The 19,843-nt window shown below is 46.1% G+C and overlaps 1 protein-coding gene and 1 long non-coding RNA gene across 6 annotated transcripts in view; one reads left to right on the forward strand and one right to left on the reverse strand.

Annotated features, from left to right (window-relative positions):
- The window catches only part of LOC147583343 (uncharacterized), a 103,353-nt gene extending 102,100 nt beyond the window's left edge, over positions 1-1,253 (forward strand). For all 4 annotated transcript variants that reach the window (XR_015248116.1, XR_015248114.1, XR_015248115.1 and 1 more), the window contains 2 exons: positions 738-826; positions 1,007-1,253. This is a non-coding gene — a long non-coding RNA (uncharacterized LOC147583343). The remainder of the gene's footprint in view (positions 1-737; positions 827-1,006) is intronic.
- Positions 1,254-1,281: 28 nt separating this feature from the next.
- VPS41 (VPS41 subunit of HOPS complex) overlaps positions 1,282-19,843 on the reverse strand; it is a 187,993-nt gene continuing 169,431 nt past the window's right edge. For both annotated transcript variants that reach the window (XM_086696999.1, XM_086697000.1), the window contains 6 exons: positions 19,133-19,273; positions 17,483-17,619; positions 5,404-5,503; positions 5,253-5,297; positions 3,054-3,133; positions 1,282-2,012 (listed from right to left, as the gene is read on the reverse strand). In XM_086696999.1, coding sequence (XP_086553125.1) covers positions 1,932-2,012; positions 3,054-3,133; positions 5,253-5,297; positions 5,404-5,503; positions 17,483-17,619; positions 19,133-19,273 — 584 coding nt within the window. In that variant the 3' untranslated portion in view covers positions 1,282-1,931. The remainder of the gene's footprint in view (positions 2,013-3,053; positions 3,134-5,252; positions 5,298-5,403; positions 5,504-17,482; positions 17,620-19,132; positions 19,274-19,843) is intronic.

A 19,843-nucleotide genomic window follows, 5' to 3' on the forward strand; every position in this document is an offset into this window, starting at 1 on the left:
CGACCCACAGTAATTGCTCGAATGCTTGTTTTTAGAATATGAAAATATATAGGTTAAGATTATAACCACCAAGTTAAAAATTTGTCAGGGCGCCTGGTGGCTCCGTCGATAAAGCATCCAACCCTGGTTTCAGCTCAGGTCGTGATCTCGTGGTTTCGTGAGTTCAAGCCCGGGGGGGGGGGGGCGCTCTGTGCTCACAATGTGGAGCCTGCTTGGGATTCTCTCTCCCCCTCTCTGAGCCCCTCTCCCCTACTTGTGCTGCCTTCTCTCTCTCAAACTTAAAAAAAAAAATTGTTGAGAACTTTTCATTTTTAAACTAGTATAAAAATCCTTTTGACTAGAAGAAGAAAACAGGCTCTCACCAGAGAACCTTGAACTTGGCTGTTTCACCCTCAGAGTGGCTTTCTGTACAGGGGTGGGAGGGAACATGCATTTTGCAGCCACGCCCCTCTTCCCCAAAGTAAGTGCAGCAGCTTTGCTTTTTACGTGTGCTTACAAATTGGCTTTACTTGTGAGTTTTTTGGTGAAATAAGGATTTCTCTGGTTAGAACACAAGGAAAACCAGCAGAAACTGGAACAAGGGAATGGGATACGGAGGGGTGCTGAGGACTTTCTAGTTTGGGATCTGTAGGAGTAACAGGAAAAGCCTGATGTCTGCTGGAGAATGTTGGGGCTCTGCTGCGGAGACCTACCATGCATTTCCTCTGAATTTGGCCCTCTGCCCCGATTTCTTACAGGGAGCCATGCCCTGGAGCTTGGCAGTCACCTCTGCAACCGTGATGATGTCTCCCTGTTTCAGTTGCTCGACAGGATACTGTGGGATGTGGTATGTTCTTCCTGGGGGGGGGGGGGGTGCCTTATGCATGAAACGAGGTGCTGCTGGTGGGAAGGCGCTCAGTACGCATGAGCATCCCGCCCACTCCCCAAAAAATAAAGCAGAGAGCTGCATTTATTCGTGTCTGTGGGACTAAGTGTGGTGACAGCATGTGTTTTCCACCCATGGCAGGAGGTCGGCACAACATAGCCCAGGATGGATGAAGCCGACCACTGCAAGACGGTCACAAGTTTGGATCCTGTCCCTGCATCCTCCACTCTGCATTCCCCGAGGGCCGACAAGGGCTGCAGGACACGTGTCAGGCCCAGGCCCCGCCACTGGGTGGTCCCATTTCTCCTGAGACTCCCTCTCAGACTCTCTAACATCCCTTCCCTCCTCCCAGCTGGCAGGACCCAACCATGACCCTTCACACCTCACTGAGGTGAGCCAGAATTCGCTACAAGGAGTCTTTTGTAAGAGCGAACATTTATTCAGTCAACAAACATGGGATGTCTGCCAGGGCCGGACACGGCTGGTCGTCAGGACACACAGAACACGTGATCAGTCAACGTGAAACAGCATGACGTCAGCCTGCGCCTGGTATTCCCAGATGTCCTTGACTAAGTGACAATTTACACAGTGTTTCATTAGATGCCTATTAAGAAGAGAAGCACAGCTGATGCCATAAACCGAAGCCACCCCCAGAATGGGAGGGCTGATTAAGCAGAGGCCGTGGAAACAGGTCCAAGTTGCTGGGCAGGTCCTGGAGCTGCGCCCAGGCAGCGGGGACGGCTCTCGGCAGTGCACTCGACGGCCGGAAAGCCTCGCTAGGGTCCAGAACCTCCCTTCCACCCCGCTCCCTTCTCTTCTGTTCCTAAAGAACGAACCCAGCCAACGACCGAGTGTGGAGTGTGAGCCCCAGGCAGGGACAGGGGGGAACCCTAACGTCACCTGCAGAGAGAAGCCCCGAGCAGGCAGGCAAAGATGAACACACCTCTTCTGAGCGTGACCTAAACACGCACAGATCTCTGAACAGCGTTGGTGTCCATGAATGCTGCCACTGTTGCAAAAACAGTCTTGGAGAGCACGGGGAGGAGGGGTCACCAGCCGAACCGGGCTATTTCTTCAACTCCAAGATGGCACTTCCTGGTCCGCGGTGCTTGGCGCTGCAGATGTTGCAGAACTGTGCGGGCGAATTCTAGAAACGTAATTACAAGACACGGGTTTTAAAAAAGCTTTTTTGGCTGCCTGGGTCATGATCTCGCGGTCCGTGAGTTCGAGCCCCGTATCGGGCTCTGTGCTGACAGCTCAGAGCCTGGAGCCTGCTTCGGTTTCTGTCTCCCTCTCTCTGCCCCTCCCCTGTGTGCTTGCTCTCTCTCAAAAATAACCATTAAAAAAATAAAAATTCTTTCTATTCTCATATTCAGAAATCTTATGGGAACATTGGTCAGGGGGTGGGGAGGAAGCTAGGAAATGTCCCTCCATTTCCTGGAGATTTTTGCTGGGTCACAGAGGGTTCTGTGAGACTCCAAGAACCCCCCCACAGCAGAACAAGTCTAATGTGACCAGGGGGCACATGGGGGACCTGACTTGATACTGAAAATAGCAGTGTCACGATATGGAAATCGGGCTGAAAAAGTGAACACTAGAAAATGGTTTTCACTGTATCTCACAGCTGTATGGCTTGACCCTCATCAATTGTACCTACATGAATCCACTCGATTTTGGGTTTAGCACAGTAATCCCCCTTTATCCGTGGGGGTATGTCCCAAGACCCCCGGGGGAATGCCTGAAACCACAGTACCAAACCCTAAATACACTGTTTCTTCTGTACATCCCTACCTAGGATAAATTAGGCACAAGATTGATAACTAATAAAACAGACAATGATAACAATACACTGCAATAAAAGTTACGTGAACGCGGTTTACCTTGTACTGTACTCACCCCTCTTCCCATGAGGAGGAGGAGGAGGAGGAAATGCCTGCCTGCGGAGGTGAAGTGAGGAACGAAACAGGCATCGTGTAGACTACTACTGACCTGGCTGTTCGTCAGGAAGACAACCGCCTGCTTCCAGACCGCGGGTGACCGCAACCACGGAGAAGGGGGCACTACTGGGTAGTATACTAAGCGTCTTTACCCTTGAGGAATAAAGCCATTTTCTCGTGGGATCTAGAACGAATTCTGAGAAGCCACAGAGCCACGGGATGACACATTAGACTTCGGACTTCCCACTCACCATGCTGGGCACGGGCAGGCACTCCTTGTGGAACATGTGGCGGCAGTGGAAGGCCACCACGCTGAAGGGCTTAGCGGCATCTGGGGGGCACAGGGCAGAAAAGAGAGAAGAACCCAATGAAACAGGCAGATCGGGAACTGCGGGAACCGCTCCCGACTGCAAGTCCAGCTGTGGTTCAACGTTCCGGCAGGAAGCGCCGTAGGAGGACCGCACGGTCACAGAGGCATCCCCGAGGGGTGCTGGGAGCAAACGCACAGCAGCTACCACAACCGAGCTGCTCTGAGTCAAGGTCACAGACCTCCATGTCAGTTACGCCTACAAACTGGGGACCGCTTCCCAGCGAATGCAACCATGTTTATTTTAAAGGTTAGGAGGAAACTTGGGGCGCCTGGGTGGCGCAGTCGGTTAAGCGTCCGACTTCAGCCGGGTCACGATCTCGTGGTCCGTGAGTTCGAGCCCCGCGTCAGGCTCTGGGCTGATGGCTCAGAGCCTGGAGCCTGTTTCCGATTCTGTGTCTCCCTCTCTCTCTGCCCCTCCCCCGTTCATGCTCTGTCTCTCTCTGTCCCAAAAATAAATAAACGTTGAAAAAAAAAATTTTTTTTTTAAAAAGTTAGGAGGAAACTGGGTGGCTCATTCGGTTAAGTGTCCAGCTCTAGATTTCTGCTCAGGACATGATCTCATGGTTTGTGACACTGAGCATCGCATCAGGCCCTGTGCTGACAGCATGGGGCCTGCTTGGGTTTCTCTCTCCGCCCCTCCCCCATTCTAAGACTTAAAACAAATTAGGATGTGTATCCCCTCTTCCCTTCCCTGTGCCCTTACACACACTATACACACCATATCCCTCAGTCCATTCCGTGGCTTTAGAAAAATCCTGCCAGTTCACCTACTGCCTTGGCCAGGACCACTCAGTGACTTGGGGGCAGAGCAGGGTGACAATCCTAGGCTGTGACCTTGCACCGTGCTGTGAGCACTTCTGCAGAATTTAATTACACACCGCGGGTGCACTGGTCTGCAGGTCTGTTAAAACACGGCCTAAAAACACTGCGAAAGCTCACTTTTCCTGCGTCCGCTGCGGTTTTTAACATGAACACTTCAAACCCATTTCCTCTAGAAAAGACCCTGGGGGGAACAGACTTCTCATGTTGCTGTTAGATTATCCCTTAAAGCTAAGTAAACCCTGCAGCAGCTAGCTCTCTTGGTACTTCTGTGTGCTGAATTTGTATCAAAGGAGCACTTTTTTTGCATCCCAACAGCTATGCTTTAATTGCTATTTTCAAATTCTGGAATTTCCTCTTCTGTCCTATCCTTACGTAAGGCACTCCGATTACACACGACGATATATATATCTACCAACTATAAATAAACACGTGCTTGTGTTCTGAGGAGGCGGCACATAGTAGGTTTCCGTCGAAATCGGGGATAACTTAGGGGCCCATAACCACAGAGCAGAGAAAAAGTTTAAAGAAAAGGGAAGTACAATTTTTTTTTTTTTTGTGCTGGTGTACAATTTTTTTCCTAGATACACACGATTCTTCTTCCTTGGAATTTAAACATGTTGATGGTAGTTTTTCCATTCTATTTTACTCTAAAGCCATGATTCTCAAAGAATGGCTCCCGAAGAAGCATCTATGTCACCCGGGAATGTGTTGGAAATGCAAATTCTTGGGTCCTGCTCGGGAACTACTGCCTCTGCACGTGTTGGGGGGGTACCAGCACTCTGGGCTTCCCGAGCCTTCCAGGTAATGCGGGCTCACTCTAGGATGAGCGCCTCAGCTTTACAAAATGGTGGTGCCGGCCTGGACTGGGTAGGTTTGTGGGCCGAAATTCTGTACACAGATTATTCCAGAAGTTATAGATTAGCTAACGTCGAAATTTTAATTCTGGGGCGCCTGGGTGGCTCAGTGGGTTAAATGCCCGACTTCAGCTCAGGTCATGATCTCACAGCTCGTGAGTTCGAGCCTGGTGTTGGGGCTCTGTGCTCATAGCTCAGAGCCTGGAGCCTGCTTCGGATTCTGTGTCTCCCTCTCTCTCTCTCTCTGCCCCTCCCCCACGTGAACACACACACACACACACACACACACACACACACACACACACTCTCTCTCTCTCTCTCTCTCAAAAATATAAAAAATTAAAAAAAATTAATTCTCCTCATAAACACATATTTGGGGGATCTCCGCCCGCCAACCATCTTACCTGACGGAAGAATAGGGGAAAGGCACGACTCACAGATGTTTTCCTCTGCAAGGAAACACACACATTTGGGATTAGACAGCCTTTCTGTTTGCTCTGTCTCTTCTGAAAGCAAGGCCTATGGTTCCAATAGGATTATTTCAATGATACCCACCATCGACCAGAACGCCTTTCATTTGAGTCCGGTGCATCCTCTTCAGTAAGGACAAAGAGTCGGCTACGAGAATCTTCTTGCAGCCTTCACGAAGCAGGATCTAATGCATTCGTTGTAAAACAAAACAAAACAAAACAAAACAAAACAAAACAAAACAAAACAAAACGAAACCCGCATCTTTAGAAGACTCAAATATGGGGGAGAACCCTCTTACTGGGGATTCAGAAAATTGGTGTTTGAAGCTGCCCGAGGAAGCACTCACTGCTTGCCAGCCCTCAGTACACTCTTCCCTCCAAACCTGTCAGACCAACCTTTCCAGCCTCCGTGCAGTCACAACTGCACTTAATGTATGGCCGTTCCTGTAGCGCTTGTGAAATGACATACGAATGTAAAAGTCTGGCAAGGAAGGCTGTATTAATGAACCCTGACGTTATCTTACAAGGCTTCCTAACTCGGACTCTGCCTGGCAGTTCTGCCCCTCTGTGACCTGCTCATTCCAGGATGGAAAACCAGCTATTCCAGAATGTTCCATTTGATAACTCCGTCTATCTACTGCACTGATCTATACGGGGTCCATATCACAGACAAGGAACAGGGCACAGAGCAGCTAAGCAGACAGGATCTCTGTCTTAACCCCCCTCCTGGCCGCAATCCCTCTCTTCTCCCATCCCAACTGTTCAGCGCAGTGCTAAGGGTCTCAAGTGTCTCTGTTAACCCTCCAATTTGGGGACTCTTAAAGGGGGCAGACGACTGAAAACTGACCACAGATGTTCATATTCTGTTACAAGATCCATTTTCTTCATCCCAGTACTGCGCTTTTTCTTTATGCATTTTTCCTGCTACTTCGTAAGTTACATATTTTCTCCCTCGCTGCCTGGACAACGAGGAGAGGCAGGGACCCCCACAGCAGCCTCACAAGTCACGACACCCACAGTGCAGGCCAATGCTGCTGGGTGGCACCCACCTTGTGTTTCGGAGCCGGGGCGGATGGAGACAGAGAGTGCCCACCTGCTTGGGGCACAGGAGACAGACCACCCGCTGTACCTTTTGCCCCGTTCCATGGGCCCCGGTGAGAGTTTCCAGCCTGTTATGGGTTTTCCGAGGTGTTTTGTTAGAAATTGGCAGAGGCTGTGTGAGGTGTGCTTATGCCAAGTGCCTTTTTTTTTTTTGAACCAGAACTTGTTGCTTTTCTAAGAGGGGGACACTCAGGGCCTGAAGGGCAGTGAGGCTCTCTGTGGTAGGGTCTGTGGCTCGCTCTTCTGGCTCGATGGGTCTTAATGCACGTTTCTGTGCGGTCAGATGTAACTGTCCCGGAAATTCACAGAATGATGCCCTCACCGCCTCCCTAGGTCCAGCTCTGGGTCACAGCGAATACTGCTCTCAAGAGGTGCGTCCCACCCTTCTTCATACTACGCATGTGTCTTGCTTTTCAGGTTTTCAATTCATGCCACTGGGCCACCTGGGCTCTGCTATCCCCGGTGTCTACACTAATACACGCTCCTCTCAAATCCTGGACAGCATGGGCTGGGGGAATGCAGCCCAAAGGCTTGCTCCCCAGTCCTACAAAAGCAAATACTCAAGAAAACAGAGCTGATGCCCAGATCTAAGTTCTGTACCTGCCATTTCTAGTACTGCTGAACAGGAAATAAAGCTCTACGATTTCTACATTAATCGAGACACTGCCTATGACGTTTTCTTCTTCAAAATGCTACTAAAAATCAGATTTTGGATTCATTTAAAAAAGGCATTAAAACTTTAATGGGTATCATTAAAGCACACAGGAAGAGAAAAATATGGTAAGAAAGAGATCTAGGAGATACTGATACCAGGGGCGCCTGGGTGGCTCAGTGCGTTAAGCGTCCGACTTCGACTCGCGGAGCGTCTGACTCCTGCTCTCACGGTTTGTGAGTTTGAGCCCCATGTCAGGCTCCACACTGATGATGTGGAGCCTGCTTGGGATTCTCTCTCCCTCTCCCTCTGCCCCTTCCATGTATGTGCTCGCTCGCTCGCGCTCTCTCTCAAAAATAAAAAAAAATACTGATGTTAGTAACTTTAGGAAAATTGATAACCAAACAGAAAACTGCTCTGCCTCCGATACCAAAATAAAAACTTAAGAAAAACAGTGTCAAAGTATCTTTGGTAAAACGTTTCAAAACGAGCTGGCTCTGACCCTGAGTGGGTCTCCCGCACGAGTGATACAGGAGGAAAGGCAGACCCAGCAGTATGGACAGAAGCCACAGTGCCTGCAAATTTAAAAAAGAAAATGCAAAAAAAAACCCTGCAAACTGAGGAGGAACCGTTTCTTTACCAGGATTGCGTTTTTCTAAATAGGTACAATCCGCCTGCCCACAGCAAGGCATTTTCTAGGAAAAACTTCAGTATTCACAGGCCCTCAGCCAGGAGAAGGGAAAATACACAAATACAGCGTAGTATATGTTACTTTATACTTCATCTGCCCAAAACCCAAGCCTCCAAAGCAGGAAAACACAAAAACGGTTTCTCATTTACGTGATACCAGGCAGGTAGGTAGAGCACGAAATGCAGCTACCATCGGTGCAGAAGAACCAGTTATCCCACAAAACCGGGAGTACTCCGAGGGCAATCAGAGCAGGTGAGTGAAGCCCACACAAGAACACCGTAGCATCAGATAGGTACTATTTTCAGCGTCAGACATGACAAGGCATTAGGTTGACCATGGATCATTCGCTGTAGCAACCATCAGTGACTCGTGAAAAATCGGCTGTAGCGGTCACTGATTTATCTCAACCTTAAAAGTGGATACTTGGTGTTTCCCACGAACGCCTTTATTAAAACATCGGTGGCGGAGTCCAACTCCGTCCTCTTCAGCCCTCTCTGACCTGCGTGATTTCCGACAACTCCCATCTTCCAAGGTGGTCACACGCAGCCTGCTCCCACCTGTGGACGCTCACCTCCCACGGTCTCCAGCCTTGCAGACCTGGCATTATTCACGTCCGTGGGGCACAGGCACGCTCTCCTGCCATCCAGGTCTTTATGACCAAAATGCCGTCGAGTCACTGCCAGTCACGTTTTGAATATATCCTCTGCCACTACTTTGGGCTACTTTCCGTTTTAAATCGTGAAATACAGCAAACATAGAGAATAAAATATACTCAAGTCTCTGCACTTAGATTGAGCAAAGCTATTAAGGTGTTACCGTATGCTTCAGATCGATTTCAGAAGAAAAAGAAAAGATTTCAGATCTAGCTGACACTTCCGTGCCCGCTACCTTCCCTCCTCCTTTTTTACAAACATGACTTCAACTATGTTCAGTGTGTCCCCAACTAAACCATGCAGCTGCCTGGGACTCATGCAACACAGATCTAGCCAATGAGATGAACGTAGAGGCTGGAAAGCCATCCTTTCCCAAATAAAAAAGCAAAGCCTCATCAGGAAAGAGCCCTTTGCTTCCCACATCTTCCTGCCTGGAATGTGGATGTGCGGTCCGGAGATACAGCATCTGGTTTGTGACCAAGAGGCAGCAATTTGGAGATATACTCTCCTGTTGATGGACATCTAGGCTGTTTCCACTCTAGGGCTATTAGGGATAAAGTTACAAAGGACATTTTTTGTACAGTTCTTTTGTGGACCTACTTTCCATCTTGGATAAATACTTAAGAGCAAAACTGCTGGGTTATGAAATAGGTATATGCCTAATTTTTAAAGTACCTATCAAATAGTTCTGCAAAGCAGTTACACCATTTTACGTTCCCATATATTATGTTTTAATATCTCATAAATCTCTCCTCCTTATTCTTCTTAACCTTAGCCACTTTATACAAAAACTTAGGACAGTAAAGAATTCTTTGGGGGTTTTGATTAGAATTGTATCAAACATATAGATGATGATTACTTTAGAAAGAATTTATGACATTTATGGTTATGTACATACTGTCAACAATTAAAGGGTTAGATTCAATTAGCTAACGATTTGTGTAGCCTTTCTGCATTTGTTAAAGAGACAAGGCTCTAATGGTCTTAGATTGCCCTCCTAGGACGCTGGAAAGGTTAGACTAGCATCCCCCAGGGAACTGAAGAGCTTTTCTGTTCTATCCTCTGGAAAAGTTTATGTAAAATAGGGATTGCTTGGGTTTGGTTGTTAGGCTTTATTCTTTATTTTTTCAGATGAGCAGCAAAGCAATCTTCGAGATGTTGGGTTTCTCTCTGGAATGAATTTTATGGTTCTTTTATTCACTGAATCAATATGGCAGGGCTGTGACAGCTTGGCTGGCCACCTCCCAGCATTGTCCTCCTCTTCCTGGAAGCTGATGGGACCTCAGGTGTCAGTTGGGTCCATCGTGTCCTGAAGACAGACCATTTCTCACCTCCTTTGCAGGGTAGAAAGGTTGCCCTCTTCTCCTCGCAGATCCTGGCTTAATTAAAAGGTTAACTACAAAATATATTTGGGGACTGCCTGTTTTAAAACTTTGATAAAACCAATCTCTAAAGTTGACTGTGGATTAGTGCTTTTATTGTGGCTTTATGTTCTGACTACTGATTTAATGACTATAGGGCTATTTGTTCTTGAGTAAATACTGGCAATTTATATTTTCCTAGAAAACGGACTTTTCTTTTTTAATATGAAATTTATTGGTTTCCATACAACACCCAGGGCTCATCCCAACAGGTGCCCTCCTCAATGCCCGTCACCCACCCCCCCTCCCTCCCACCCCCCACCAACCCTCAGTTTATTCTCAGTTTTTAAGAGTCTCTTATGGTTTGGCTCTCTCCCTTTTTTTTTTTTCTTCCCTTCCCCCATGATCCTCTGTTAAGTTTCTCAGGATCCACATTAGAGTGAAAACATATGGTATCTGTCTTTCTCTGTATGGCTTATTTCACTTAGCATCACACTCTCCAGTTCCATCCACGTAGCTACAAAAGGCCGTATTTCATTCTTTCTCATTTCCAAGTAGTATTCCATTGTATATATAAACCACAACCTCTTTATCCATTCATCAGTTGATGGACACCTAGGCTCTTTCCATCATTTGGCTGTTATTGAAAGTGCTGCTATAAACATTGGGGTACAAGTGCCCCTATGCATCAGTACTCCTGTATCCCTTGGGTAAATTCCTAGCAGTGCTACTGCTGGGTCATAGGGTAGGTCTATTTCTAATTTTTTGAGGAACCTCCACACTGTTTTCCAGAGCGGCTGCACCAGTTTGCATTCCCACCAACAGTGCGAGAGGGTTCCGTTTCTCCACATCCTCTCCAGCATCTATAGTCTCCTGATTTGTTCATTTTGGCCACTCTGACTGGCATGAGGTGGTATCTCAGTGTGGTTTTGATTTGTATTTCCCTGATGAGGAGCGACGTTGAGCATCTTTTCATGTGCCTCTTGGCTATCTGGATGTCTTCTTTGGAGAAGTGTCTATTCACATCTTCTGCCCATTTCTTCACTGGGTTATTTGTTTTTTGGGTGTGGAAAACTGAGTTTTCAAATATACGGATGTAAAATTTTGTAACATTTAGTTTTTAAATCTTGTCTGCATCTAGTTGTCATGTTTGTTCCTAATATATATGGATTTTTTTTTCTTTTTCTTGATCAACTTTGTTAGAGGTTTCCCTATTAGCCTTTTCTCTCCTCCAGAAGTCCTGTGGTTGAGGACATACACATTCTCACCTCCCTTCTCCATTGGCCACTCTTTTCTATGATCTCTTAATTACTCTGTGCTGCATATACCATTTCATCAGATCTTCCAGTTCATTCTCCCTTTCAGCTGAGTCCAATCTACTATTGACCTTGCACTGAACTGATAATTTAAATGAATACCCAAACAGTTTCAAAGAGTTCTATTTGGTTATTTTTCAAGTATTCCTATTTTCTATCATAGTGTTCTTTTTATTATGGGATGTATTTTTTCATGTCTTTTTTTTAATGTTTAATTTTGAGAGACAGAGCGTACCCACGAGTGGGGGAGGGGCACATAGGGGAGGGGGGAAAGAAGATCTGAAGCAGGCTCCCTGCTGATAGCAGTGAGCCCGATGCAGGGCTCGAACTCACAGTCCACGAGATCACGACCTGAGCCCCAGTATGATGCTCAACCGAGACTGAGCCACCCAGGTGCCCCTCGTGTCTTTGTTTTAAATGACACTTAACTAATAATGCCTTTCAGTTTGATGCAGTATTTTAGTTCTTGAAAATACTAAGATTGTCACGCACTTCTCATTCTTCTGTGTAATCCACATCTCAGACTAGAAGCTCCAGTTCATGTTAGAATTTCACCAAGGGAAGTACACCACTGGTCTTTTCTTTCCTCAACTTCATAATGGCGTCAAGCTTTCATCTCAAAAAGTGTGTGTGGGCGTTGCTTAGCAAGTACCACATTTCCTTTCAGAGATTCATTTTGCTTATGGGACGTTTCCTTATTTTTTCTCCCCACACTCAGTTCTCAACTCTTGTTTTCTCACCATTGCACTGTTTTCTCCATAGAGCAAAGCTTTCCAGCATTACCTTTACTTTTTCGTCTTCACCACTTTCAAGACAACCAACCAGCTGTAGGATCTAGAATCGGTCTGTTGTAAGCATACCTTGTTCTACTGTGAATTTAAAGAACGTATTTATAAGACAGCTGTCAAAAACCAACAGAAGACTCTAGATAGAGTCTTCCGGTTTTTCCTGATTTCTCTGCAGTTCATCATCATTGATTATCATCCCGGTGCAAAGCACCAGACTCATAGATATTTTATAAAGCAATAAAAGAATCGTACATCAGTGATGTTATTATGCTTCATTGGAAACGGCTGCTGTGGGGGGAAAAATGCCATAAAAAATTGCCGAGTTTCTGATATTTTTATTTTAAAAGATTCTCGGAGTGTTGAATTTTTTGCTGACGTTGCCTTGTTCATACTGCAGTGCTTGTCATTAGAATTGCAAAACACAGAGAGTTACCTGGGTTTACAAGCCCCAGTACGATACCAATCCCGGAGCTAGCCGGGGTAACCATTTTGCCTAATTTCTAACCCATCAGGTAGGCTATGATGCTATGGGATGTGAATTCTATTTGAAAAAGCTTTGCTTTTTGTTGAGATTATCATCAAAGAAGATGAAATGCAGAGAAATAAGGAAAAAACAGAAAGGCTCTAAGGTCTCATGTTGGGAGTTCAAAAACAATATTACAATTGTATTCAATTTACAACAGCACAAAGTATACACGTGCCAGATTGATTAAAGAAGCTACACCTGGTAGTCATAGGCCATCTATGTCACCTAAAAGCTGCTATGACGCCAAATGGAAATCATTTGAGAGGGAAAAAAATCCATTTTAAATCCGTTTAATCCATTTTAAATCCATTTCAGAGATCTATAAATTAAAAAAAATATATCTCTTGGAAGAAATGAAGAGTTTATGTACTTTGAACAAGAAACCACCCATCTGAGCCCCCAAAAAAGGTAGGTAACAAGGGTGCCTGGGTGGCTCAGTTGGTTAGGCATCGGACTTCGGCTCAGGTCATGATCTCACCCATTCGTGGGTTCGAGACCAGCGTCAGGCTCTGTGCTGCCAGCTCAGAGCCTATTGTCTGGTTCGAGGATTCTGTGTCTCCCTCTCTGCCCCTCCCCACTCACACTGTGTGTGTGTGTGTGTGTGTGTCTCTCTCTCTCTCAAAAATAAACATAAAAATAAAAAAAGGCAGGTAAGAAAGAAGTCACTATTTCCCCTTAATTTATTTGTCTCTGGATTTCAAAGCAGAGATGAGGAAGAAGAAGAAATGGCACAACATAAAGGCGTGTTTCTGAAATGACTCTCTGAAGAACTTGAGAGACGGAAGGTACTTTAGAGATCATCTAATCTCCAAGTTCCTAAATGCCGAATGTCAACGCACAGACTTGTGCCAGGCTTAGCGATTAGGAACATCAGAGTGGATTCAGTCCCCTAGTCCTCCCCAGGAGATTCTAATCTAGCAGATCTGGAAGGCTTTATTTTACTGAAACAAAGTAAGTTTTAAAAGAATTCAGGGAAGTCGGGTGTGTAGCCAGGCTGGCAAATGTTGATTTAATCGAATGGGAAAGCTGAGATCCAGAAGGGTTAGGTGCCCTCCCAAAGGGCCACAGGCTTGTTGGTGACAAAGCCAGGACCGGAGTCCAGCTCTGCAAACATCACGTCCACTGCTTTCCCAAGACAGCAGGCTGCCTGGTCAATCTCGGATACTCCTCTGTTGTTGTAACCTGCCGGGACCGCAAATGCATCTCCAGAGACCAACGGAGCAACCAAACAGTAAGGAATACACAAGATGGAGTCAGAAGACCTGGGCTCAAACCCAGTTTCACCAGCTTCCCAGGCTGGCAAATCCTTTGAGACAGCCTTCCCATCTGTGATATGGGAAGTAGTCCCTAATGACCACTATGAAATGGCCGTCAAACAAGACCATAGGAACAAAAGTGCTAGAACTTTTCTGGGAAAATAAAAACAGAAACGGATATGAATGCTAAATTTAGAAATAAAAATATTTTAAAAATATAAAGTATAAACATGAAAAATCTATAGCATAAAAATAATTTGGAAACTATTGTCAGTTTCATGTAAGCACTGAAATGTCATTTATACCATACTGTTTTGAAAATAATCTTACATTACACAAAAGCTTTTTGTCCTTGAAATCGGGCTCAGGAACATTTTTTTTAAATAAATTTTTGTTTTAACGCTTATTCATTTTTGAGAGAGACAGAGTGCAAACGGGTGAGGCAGAGAGAGAGGGAGACACAGAGTCCAAAGCAGGCTCCAGACTCTGAGCTGTCAGCACAGAGCCTGATGTGGGGCTTGAACCCACGAACCATGAGGTCATGACCTGAGCCAAAGTTGGACGCTTAACCGACTGAGCCACCCAGGCACCCCAGGACTAGGAACATTTTAAGTTTATGAAATACAATCAGGACTACTTTCATCTTATGGATTTCATGAAGCTTGTAAAATGTGTTGAGTCATTATACGAACTGTGTAACAAGGTACAAAAACATGACAATAAAGTAAATTTTAAAAATGTAAACACCAACATCACGGCCGAGGGGAAATCTTCCTTCACTTTAATGATGTCACAGAACGCTAACGCGCCTCATGCTGAACTTCAGCTGAGGAGAGTTGTTGCGTTTTGGAAAACATCAAATTTTAAAACCAGAGGAGATACTTATTTTAAATTTTTTCCCACAACTTTTCCTGCTTTCTGTTTCCAATTAAGCTATTGGCTAATGAGTGCTCTCCCGAAGCATTCTCAGTGGTGAAAGACATTTTACAGCGCAGCACATTTTACTGTAAATCTGCCCAAGACATTCCCAACGTGGAGGAGCCCTGTCCCTGACATCTGACCGTGGATCCTTGTTTACTGAATGGTCCGCGATATCCGCCAGGGGCCTTCCCCTCCGCCCTGCCTCCAACAGAGAAGGTTCCAGGTCCTCGCAAATACATGCATCTGCAAAATTTCCCCCCAGTTTGGGAGATTAACGGAGCTAGCCATTTTTATCCTGCGAGAACATGTAAAAATCAACTATATACTTTTATGGAACAAACGAAAGAGACCAAGAGTGAAAAATATGTATGTGAAACCTTTCTGGAAACTTCCAAATGCTCTATAATCTAGAAGTAGGCTTAAGTTATTTTTAACAGGTGGCCTGGAGAAAGAATATAAGTGGCCATTAATGACAGACAGTAGCTTTTCGTATAGAAAAAACTTCTAAAGTCTTTCTTCACATATAAGAAGGGAGCGTCCCCTGGAATTGCTTGAACCACCTGCCTGAGTTCAGTGTTTCCTCTCTGTACCTTCCAGTGAGATGTCCGAGATCCAGGGGAGACCCAGGTGCAGTTCCCAGAGGCTCTGCAACCTTCCCTGGGGGTCCCGCCCCTCGTCCCAGAGGCCACTCCCTGGTCAGGCTTACAGGATCCGCTGGAGAAGGAACTCCCGGCCTCCTCAACGCATCACCAACTGCACACTTACATGTCTTAAGGAAAAGCTCTCAGTCCACTTAAAAACATAATTAAGAGGATAAAATATTGATTTATCAGCTGTTTTAGTGGATGATTTTTTAATATGGAATTCATTTTGCATCTAATAATTTATTTTTATTCCTGGCTGACTCAGAACAATGCAATTTTATTCATAAAAAATGAATGAGGAGTGGAATCCAGTCAGGCCCGGGAGTTTGGTTCTCTGGATTAAGAGCCTAGTAAGAGGGATTTATTAGGTGTGTCTGTCGGCACTGTAGAGCCTGGGAAAACAGGCACATTTTCAACCGAGAGGCTAAGCTTGATGCATTTGTAATCTGGAGGACAGAGGACTGATCATTTTGTCGCCTTCCATGGGGCAGAGATGCTCAGGGACACCGCACCTAAATGACTTCTCAACACATCCTGACTTGAAACTTCGAGCAGGTCCCGGCACACCCGGGCCTGGGAAGAGCCCGTGAAGTACACAGATCATCATCAGGCTCACTCACATGCAGGGCCTTATGAGGTCAGACGCTGAAACCACTTTCCCCAACGCCCGGTTCCAACCTCAGAACTCAGGAAGTGTTCCCTCGCCTGGACCACTTTCCCACAGCCCTGGGGCACCGCCCACAATGCTCACCTAGTCACCCATCCCAATTCTCTCTCCTTCCCGTCCGGCTCATTCTCTGTCCTGAAAACCTTTCCCCGGGCTGTCCGCAACCTCCCAGTTCCTCTGTAAATAAACACGTGTGTATCTCAAAGCTTGGCACACAAGAAACCCTCTACCTCTGCCTGCACCAAACACCCATCTCTCCCGGGACCCCGACTTCCCGCAGGCCCTCCTGAGGAAGGCTGCTTGTCTTCTCGCGTCCTGCCCTCAGGAAAACGCCTTCTCCTTTAAGCTGTGCTACTCAGTGCTATAGCCCCAGAAGGCCGAGAGGCTGGCCTCCCAGCTCACGGAGGCTGCTGGGGCCTGGCTCCAGCCCTCCCACCCACATCCCTCAGCACCCTCGGGGAGGACTCACTGCCCCCACAGTCTCAGGACTAATTCCACACTGACGACCCTCACCCTTCACCCTACTTTTTGAAGGACCCCTTTGGAAATTTTACGAGGACGCGTTTGGAAATTTTAATGTGACCACACCCCACTTCCGGGTCCCACATTCTTGTCCCTCTGTCCTGCTTTTCCACCTGTCCCTCGACTTCCTGTTGCGATCAGTCTTTCTCAACTTCTCCTCTTACCTGCGCCCACCAGCCCAAGTGCAGCGGGCAGCCCCCCACTCGGCACCCCTCACAGCGGCCAGGGGCCCCACAAATCCTCGTCATGACGCTCCTCTCCTTACTTAACCTGCCAATCACTTCTCTCCCCGGAACCTTATCCTCTGGCTCTGCCTGCAAAATCTTTGTGTTTCCAAGAAAGCAATTTCCCTCCATCCTAATAGAAACTCATTTTCAAACGAAGTAGAGAAAGAAGAGTCCAAACTGTTAAAGAAATGTGCTTTCAACAGTTTCAAGTTCTGTGGAAGCTACCAGCCTCCCGGGAAATAGTAATTGTTAGGAGTCCTTTTAGAGAAAAGGGGAGGGTGCTTTGTAATTAGCATGTTCATTACTTATATGAAAACAAGGCATTCCATTGCTTTTATCACCAAGTTCTGAACTATTACAGACAACGAGGTTGTACTGGTCGGGGAAGCAGACAAAACGTTAAATGAGATCACGTATTCAACATGTTTCAGGCAATGGGTTACTGAGAAACTTCAAGGAAATAAAAGAATTATTTGAAAAACATGTTTTTTATTCTTCCCAGTGGACACAATACTCATGCTACTCAAAACTGGTTTGAGTGGCCCAGCAGCCAGTGCAACCACCCCTCAGCCTTGCAAATGCCATGTGACATCAACCACATAAATGGAAGAATGACTGCGTATCAAGGAGAGGAAATCTGGGAATGGTTAAAACAATTCAGTAGCTTCTAGGGAGATTTCTTATTTCTCTACTCCATGAGTTTCCCAAATACCTGGGCCGAAAGCAAATGTAGTTATCCAAATGAATTCTTTGATAGCGAAAATAACCCTACAAATGTTTATCCGGAAGTCGACTCATCCCACCCCCCCAGGCGGGTTTGTCCAAGAAAGGATACTTACTTGCAAATTGTAGTCTTGCAGAATTTTAACCAAGGAGTCTCTCAAATTGGGAATCTCCATTCCTTCCTTAATACGATGAATCAGGAGAATTGGGTCTACGTGCGTGCCAATGTTGTTTAGTAAGCCAGTAATAAATGCTGCAAAATAGCACATGCAATAATTAGGACATAAGCAGTTTACATAGTGCAGTTTTAGGCCAAAAGTGACTCAAATAAAAACTTATTTCCTTTATTTTTTTTTAAGCTTATTTTTATTTTGAGAGAGAGAGAGAGAGAGAGAGAGAGCGCGGCAGGGGGGCAGAGAGAGAGGGAGACAGAATCCCAAGAGGGCTCTGCACTGTCAGCCCAGAGCCCAATGTGGGGCTTGAACTCCCAAACCACGAGATCATGACCTGAGCTGAAGTCAAGGGTTGGACGCCTAACCGACTAAGCCACCCAGGTGCCCCCCAAATTATTTCCTTTAAAGGAAGTGCTAAAACCATTTAAATTGCTGAATTCCCAAAAACTAACTTTCTTTTCACTTCATGACATAAAGGAGAAGCCCCATGAGTTAAAAACAGCTCGAGAGCAGATGAGGACTTCAGAACACAGCCTGCCATGCTGATGCCTAACATTTACCGAGAGTTTACACTATGGCTTGGCTCTCCCTTTTCTCCAATGTTCGGCAAGGTAGCAGTGTTGTTTGCCTCCATTTTACAGAAAAGGGAAATGGGGTGGTTGCCTGATTCATCCAGGGCCACATACCTAGCAAGTCAAAAGCCAAATTCACTCCCAGGCCAGACCCCGGGCCAGGTCATGCTGTGCTCCGTTTCACCCACCCTGCCTCCTTGAAGGTCGGTAAACGACGACTTTCTCACACTGAGTTAGATTCTCAAAGATGCACGCGCATGTGACAATCTACATCTGCAACTGACTTGAACCGCATTATCCTCTTGCATCTCTGATAAAAAGACAATCCCGAGAGCAGTTTCTAAAACTTGAGAGCCTTGGAACAGAGAAGCCTTCTTACTAAAATAGCGAAAGGAAGGGAGCAGACTTTGAACCACTGTTGCCAGTTTTGGAATCATTTCTAGATCTTCAAAAGAGGGCCTGGGTTACTGCTGGGTGACTGCGTATTTCTTTCCGAAATGGGAGCCCTGGAGGCGGACAATCCCGTGGCGGCGACACACTCATGCTCCTGGAGCTGCACTGAGGCAGTACGGCGGGACGGAGAGGCGCCAGTTACTGTCCCAGCAAACATCCAAGGACCGTCAGTGTCTAGTGACAGTTCCAGGGGTCCATAAAAAGGCACTGGCAAGGGCTTTACATTTTCAAAATAAAGGCCCCTGTATACAAATTGGAAAAACAAAACTCAGCCGGATCACATTTACTGAGTTTGGTATGGTAGGTAAGAAGATGTTGACCGGGACACAGTGAATATCATCAGGTTAACCACCTGTTTATCACATTCAGGTCATGCAATGTGATGGGGCCCCAGGCTTCTCTGCGCAGGAGAAGCACTGGAGGTCGTTACAAGGTACTTAGCCTGTTTTTATCACAGATACTTGGCCCTATTTTCCACCCAGTGGGTCTTGAGATCATTCTTACTCTAGATGTCACTGGCTGTATCGAGAGATAAGAGGCCTGATCGCAGATGGGCTTTTCTGCTTACGCGGTTTGTCGATGGAATATAAAATCAGGTCTTCCCAGAGTTCTCCGTCGTCTTGCTCCTTGGCGAATTCAATCGCTTTATCAACATCGTGCAACTCCTCCGTGATCATCTTCAGGGCACTTCGGCTATTGCCCATTCGGCCTAGCAAAGATGGGAGAAATACTTCATTTAGAATCTTTTTTTTTTTTTATTAAAATTTTTTTTTTAACGTTTTTATTTATTTTTGAGACAGAGAGAGACACAGCACGAATGGGGGAGGGTCAGAGAGAGAGGGAGACACAGAATCTGAAACAGGCTCCAGGCTCTGAGCTGTCAGCACAGAGCCCAATGCGGGGATCGAACTCACAGACCATGAGATCATGACCTGAGCCGAAGTTGGACACGTAACCGACTGAGCCACCCAGGCGCCCCTAGGATCTTTTAATAAAACATTTTTAAAGAAATCGCCTACCTCTTGTTTATGCATCTCTGGTCTTGAAGGCTACTGTTTTCTCATGTGACATTAGCCTTTACTATTTAAACACAGTGAAATAATGAATCTCCCTATTTACTGGGTGTTTCCTTTGTGGTAAGTACTCATGTAAGTGCTTCACATAAATTACATCATTTAACCGACACTATAATCCTACGAGGGATGTTCTAGTAATATTTCTGTCTTATGGAAGAGGACACAGAAACATTAATAACTTGCCAAGATCATACAGCTACTAT

This window comes from Puma concolor, chromosome A2 (assembly GCF_028749965.1).
Source record: "Puma concolor isolate L17-30 chromosome A2, mPumCon1.1.hap2, whole genome shotgun sequence".
NCBI lineage: Eukaryota > Metazoa > Chordata > Mammalia > Carnivora > Felidae > Puma > Puma concolor.